The sequence below is a fragment of the Sapajus apella genome, unplaced genomic scaffold (genome assembly GCF_009761245.1).
Source record: "Sapajus apella isolate SASKATOON/1434 unplaced genomic scaffold, GSC_monkey_1.0 scaffold1, whole genome shotgun sequence".
Classification (NCBI taxonomy): domain Eukaryota; kingdom Metazoa; phylum Chordata; class Mammalia; order Primates; family Cebidae; genus Sapajus; species Sapajus apella.
The window spans coordinates 13,070,592-13,077,219 of record NW_022436941.1 but is presented as its reverse complement, the minus strand read 5'-3'; the positions used below and the strand labels follow the sequence as shown (position 1 = coordinate 13,077,219).

General features: G+C 34.9%; 1 protein-coding gene across 2 annotated transcripts in view; it reads left to right on the top strand.

Moving 5' to 3' along the window:
• PRRC1 (proline rich coiled-coil 1) overlaps positions 1-6,628 on the top strand; it is a 32,462-nt gene that overhangs the window by 13,831 nt on the left and 12,003 nt on the right. For both annotated transcript variants that reach the window (XM_032263316.1, XM_032263253.1), the window contains exon 6: positions 1,893-2,056. In XM_032263316.1, coding sequence (XP_032119207.1) covers positions 1,893-2,056 — 164 coding nt within the window. The remainder of the gene's footprint in view (positions 1-1,892; positions 2,057-6,628) is intronic.

The window sequence follows — 6,628 nt, the reverse complement described above, 5'->3', positions numbered from 1 at the left end:
CCTCCCCCCTCTCCTCTCTCCTCTCTGACAAGGTCTCACTCTGTTGCTCCGACTGCAGTACAGTGGCATGATCCCAGCTCACTGCAACCTCTGCCTCCTGGGTTCAGGCGATTCTCATGCTTCAGCGTTCTGACTAGCTGGGACTACAGGCATTTGCCACCACGCCCCGCTAATTTTTGTATTTTTTTAGAGATGGAGTTTCTCCATGTTGGCCAGGCTGGCTGGATGGCAGATGTTTTGTATTTTGTAGAGATGGGGTTTCTCCGTGTTGGCCAGGCTGGATGGCAGGTATTTTTCTACATAAAACAAACTCAGTGACTTCCCCAAGGTAAAGAAGCTAGTAAATGATAAAGGCAGAGCGCATACTCAAGGGAGTTTCTCAGGCCACTAGTCTTCATGACATCAAGAAAAAGGTGTAACACCAAAGGGGAGAATAGAAAGATATCAAAATGGAATTTCTGTTATTAGCACATGTTATAACTTAATCAGCTTTAAAAAGTATTAAAACTGAATTCGAAAAAAGCTGACACCTTTACTGACAGCAAAGCATCACCATTTTGATCTAAACAAAACTCAAAGTAAATCTTAAGGTATTTTTACACAAATATTCCAGAAATCACTTGATGTAACAATTTCAAATATGTCAAGAAAGCTCAAAAAATATTAGAAATGGATTTTAACACAGTTTGAGTGTCTCCAGTCTTTTAATTAGGTCTCCTTTTATTATCATTAAAGGCAGGACTATTCATCACAGCTGAAAAGCCATTTTGAGCTGAAGCTTAATGGAGCAGTACTTAGCTAAGATCAAGAGTTGTGTCCCATGTGGAGGAAAAAAGTGAAAAAAAATATATATTCTTCTCTTCTGTGTGATCCATTGCTTTTATGTTCTAGTAACTTCTGAAATTTCCAGTAAAGATGTGATCTTTGAAACATATCAGTCAGGAAAAAGGGATCCATGATTTTAAAAACCCAAGTACTTGAAAATATATTTCACTGTTCCGTATGATATTTGTTAGGGAAAAACAGCCTTGTTTCCAAGGCAAAATGTTTTACATTGCAAACAATTTTCATGAAAAATCTATTTTACCAGTGATAACTATTAATGCCACATATCAAAATGTGCTGTGTTTAAAACCAGGGCTTTGAATTCGTTATATCACAGAAACATTAGGTTAAGATTTTTAAGAATAAGGAAACATTTGGTCAAATTGTTCTGTCTAGAAATAGTAGTGCATAGGTTTTTTTAAGTAATTGAAAAATTAATATTTGAAAATATTTTTGTTTTATATTCTTAATCTTTTAGATTTCAAATTTTATATGTTACTTCAGTTTCATCTATGCTTGCATATTTATATTTGGGTAGTAGTACACGTATAATTGATAAATATCTACTTGTGGTATATGCTCAAAACATCATGGGGATGGTAAATGAAAAGCTTGATGACCCCAAATTTAAACTATTTTCTAGGTAAAAAGTATATGTCATGGAAGTCCTTGTTTAGTGCATAACTTTAATGCAACTCTTTGACAAATTACTATCAGTAAGTCTTTAATTTTCCATAAATCTGCATATTTATGTAGCACTAATGTCAGGACTCAAAACTGACATTACATATCGCAAGCCAGATATGTAATTTCTTGTGAATCTTCAAAAGCCAAATATGTAATTTCCACATTTGGTATACTCTGAGTCCTGACATTAGTGCTGAATAGATATGTTATGTTGGGCAAAACTTTGTTGACCTCAGTTTTCTTAACCATATAAAAAAGGTAATGACCTTGCATGGTTTTATGAGACTGGTAATAATTATGTAAATTAGATGTTAGCACCTGATATGCTAGTAATTACAAAAATTTCATTTGAAATTTAAATTTTCCCTTGGTCTTTATAGAATCTGGAGGAGAATTGGATATTGTAGTTACCTCAAATAAAGAAGTAAAAGTTGCTGCTGTCCGAGATGCCTTCCAGGAGGTCTTTGGCTTAGCTGTGGTTGTAGGGGAAGCTGGACAGTCCAATATTGCCCCACAACCAGTGGGCTATGCAGCTGGATTAAAAGTGAGTAATAGAATACCATTTTCAGGACATGGAAACTACCATTTAATTTTTTTATAATTCTGATAATCTGCTGTCTCTGTGGAGCCAATAGGCTTTTACATACTGAAATAACAATGAACTTTGCTTTTAGTAGACAACCCTGTAGTATTATGAAGGTATAGTGGAGTTTTAGTTTAAAAAAAATCTAAAGTAAGTTTTGATTATTGTGGGAGGGAAAGAAACATTGAGAGAGCACAAAAAGAGAGTAGTTAGTCCTAAAAGTCCTAAACAAGATCTTCTTCATCCAGCGTTAACATTCAAATCAATTACTGAGATGATACTAACCCTTGAATCCCATAAGCTTTTTATTATCACTATTGATAATGCTTAAAAATGTGTAAGTTCCAAGAATTCCATTCTCTCTTTCATACTTTATTTTTCTCTCTTTGTATTGTTACCAGCATACAGTCCTGACCTCAGGTAATCCACCTGCCTCAGCCTCCCAAAGTGCTGGGATTACAGCCGTGAACCACCAAGCCCGGCCAAAAAGGCAACTTTTACTTGAATATTTCAAAATTAATATGTCTAGATCTAAACTTATGTCTAAATCTAAATAGAATATGAAGCTCTTTTCTTTTACACACGTGCAAGAACGAATGAACAGTTTATTGGCAAATGTCTTTCCCACCTTGAAAAAGAAAACCAAAAGAAACTCAACAAATTCTTTGACCTCCCTTCTTCTATAACTTACGACCTGTTTGCTTCCTTTTGAAGCCAGACTCCAAAGAGTTGCCAGCACTTCTCTCGAATCCTTTTCACATTCTCTTAAATCTACCTCAGTTAGGCTTCCACCTCCAGCACTCCACTGATAGTGCTCTCGGGCTCATACTAACGTCCTTCATCTTATTTGACCTAACAGAGGCTTTTGAGACAGTTGATCATGTACTCCTCTTTAATGCTTTTTTTACTTGACTTCCAGGATACCACACTTTAGTTTTTCCCTCCTTCATTGATTGCTTGCTCTTTCTGTGCTTCCTTTGTTGAGTACTCGTATTCTCTCCAGTCTTCTAACGATCACCTTCTCCTTATCAGTTCACTCTCAGACTGTCCCATGGCTTTAAATACCATCCCTGTGCTGACAGTTCCAAATTCATATCTCCACCTGAGACCTTCTTGTGGACTCTTGATTTATATAAAAGTTGCCTTTTTGTTCGGGCTTGGTGGCTCATGTCTGTAATCCCAGCACTTTGGGAGGCTGACGCACATGGATTACCTGAGGTCAGGAGTATAAGACCAGCCTGGCCAATATGGTAAAACCCCATCTCTACAAAAATACAAAAAGAAAAATTAGCTGGGCATGATGGCAAGTGCCTGTAATCCCAGCTACTCGGGAGTCTGAGACAGGAGAATCACTTGAACTCAGGAGGCAGAGGTTGTAGTGGGCCAAGATTGCACCACTGCACTCCAGCCTGGGCAATGAAGCAAGACTCCGTCTCAAAAAAAAATTTTTGACAACTTTACTTGAATATCTCAAAATTAATATGTCTAGATCTAAACTTTTTTCCTCCACACCTGTTCCCTCTAGCCTTCTCCAACTTAATTAATAGCAGTTCTGTCCTTCCATTTTCTCAGGCAAGAAACCTTGGAGTCAGCCCTGACTTCTCTCATTACCCACTTCTAATCCATCAAGAAATCTTATTTGCAAGACAGACCGTTCTTATTTTTCAACATAATTATGTTCTGTAAGGTTGCCACAGATATTGAATTTGTGAATACTGAGCCATTGCTACCAGGGGAGATACGATTAGAGCCCCTGTGGGCCTCTGGTCACATTTTTGCCATTCTGTCAATACATAACTTTGTTTTATGTCTCTTTCTGTTTAAATATATTTTTATACACATACATACATGCAGATATTTTTGATTCATTACCATTGAATTCTCACAATTAACAGTACTGTAACTATAACTCATGCTTGAATGCAGCTTATTTAACACACTCGTATTTTCTCAGTCAGGTACATCATGGTCATCTTGTGCCTAGGAACACTAGACAGCAGTCTAGCACTACACTTGGGGGCCATTTGAAAACAGCAGATAACATCAACAAACACAAAGATGCAAAAAGATGCTAAATAGATGCCCCAAAATGATACCTGTTTGCATTATGTCAGCTGAAAGAAGAAGGCAGGGCACTGCTTTGTTCAACCTCAGCTGGGAGTATGTGCATCAGGCAACTCAGGTTTCTCATAGCTCTGTGCATGTCCGATTTTGAGGTTATAAATAAATTTCAGTGTGCAGTCAAATTTGTAATTATGTGGAATCCACAAAAATAATATGATCAACTGTATTTATGTTTAAGGAGAAATGCGTTTTCATATATGACATTCTGTTATTTTGTTTAAAAGAGCTTATAATACCTTACATTTATTGAGAACATCCTCTGAGCCAGGCACATAGACCCTTTACTTGCATTCATTTAGTGCATGTAAAGCATTAGAATGAGGTAATTGACATAGCATATTTCGGGGGAAAAGTCTGTTACATTAATTATAATTAGTCATTAAACATAAACCCGCACTGACACTGGGTTATTTTTTATTCTACTAGGTAGTGCTGCATGAGTTTGACGTGCTCTTTGAGTTGTATTTAGTACTTTATTTAAATAGAATATGAAGCTCTTTTCTTTTACACATGTGCACACTCACATACCACAAAACCACTTTTCTATATTAGGGGCTACTAGGGAGTAGTTACACTCTATCTAAATGTAGTGCATCATATATAATATTAATTATATGTTTTCTGCCTTTTCACTTTTCGCAGTGGTCTGTCCCTACACACAGCAGAGCTGCTAAAAGCACATACACTTTGAAATACTTCTTTTCTGTAGTAGAGTTCTCTTAAATTTGAGCCCTAGTGTACATTGCTGACAAGACTTTCTTTGGGGGATAGGTGTTTGATTTAATAAAATTTAGCAAAGCTAACTTATGGCTGTAGGGTTTGAATTTAATCTACGAATGAAAAAAAAAGTACAATAAATGGGTAAAATAAGTATGTAGACATAATAATTGCACATTAAACCAATTATATATATGTAAGATAAACCATAAGCATTTGTATGGGTGAATTTTACTTGAAAGACTAGAACAAGTTACAAACTTAGATTGAGAATGTATTTTAAGATTTCCCAAGAGGTTTTGTAAGTTGGAAAGAGTTTATAGGTCTGAGAAGGAAGACTTTTCAAGATTCAGTTGCCAAGGGTAAACTGAAAAAAATCCTAAAATAGGCTATTAGGTTATTAGACAAAATGGTGAATGCATTTCACTGAAATTAGAGACTAAAACAAGGGCTTTCGATAAATTGTGAAGCATTATGTAAATGTGATATGGAAGTTGGTAACCTTATTTGATGTAAAATATTGTAGTTTCATTTATCTTGCTGTAATAGGATTTGACAGATTATTTTTGCTATTGGTTTTGTCCTTCAAATTTACACATATGAATTCTTTTTCCACAATTTTCAGTTCAAGCTCAAAACTAAAATTCATTGAAACTAATATATAAGAAAGTGATTTGTAAATTTGTTCTTTTTATTTTTTTCAGAAACAGTAGGGGGAGCTAATGAGAAGAAAAATAAAAATTTAACCTGTTTTTGTTCTTCCCATCAGATTTTATTTGAAGTAAATGGGTTTTCTGAACTAAACTTAAATTGCCTTTTAAAAATAGGAAATTATTTAAGGAAGTAAATCAGTTCAGCCAAAATTAAAGTTAGGAAGCTTCTAGAACTTTTATGCCCAGTTTTTATTGAAAAGCCAGTTGTATGACTACTGTTTTATATTCAACAATATAATCATTTATGAACGTATATAAAATTTTAACTATTCATTGAACCAAGTTTCTTGGTATTAGCTCTTAGAGTACAGTATTCAATTCTAAAATGATTATTTTAATATGGCCTCTAAACTACCTAATTCTCCATCTCTTATATTGCTGAAAAACAAAATCTCATTCTCAAAACATTGGTAGGGACTAATGTTAAAATGCTTGTATTTGTAACTCCAAAAGAGGCCGCATTTAATTAATATAATGGTCAGAGGAAAAAGAAAGGCCAGATATAGCCCCATTTTCATTTCCTTATGGATTTTATAAACCTAAAAGAAAATTGTCTACCTGGCTTATTATCCTGTCTCTTAAAGGAACTAATTAATTTTAATTAAATATTTTGTGAATCCTATGGAGTATAAAGCCCTGTGCTGTAAGATAGTGAAAAATGAATAAACTTAGTCTCTGTTCCCAGGGAGTATAAAATCTAGGAATATTTTGTTGTAGTGCATAGCGGAGGTACCACCTTCAAAGAGTTAGGGGATGACTCTCTAAACATCTCATTAATCCCTTAATAGTTTTTACTGAGTTAGCAGTTACTTAAGCTTTTTTAAAATTAAAATTTAGCCATAACTACCTCCTAGGAGGAGTGAATTAGGCAAATTTGTAACATCCAGTATAATGAATTAAATTTATCTTATCTGTTACATTGTCTTCAAAATCAACAGCTTCCTCTTTGTAAGTGTTACTGGATTTGGTGATGCCATAT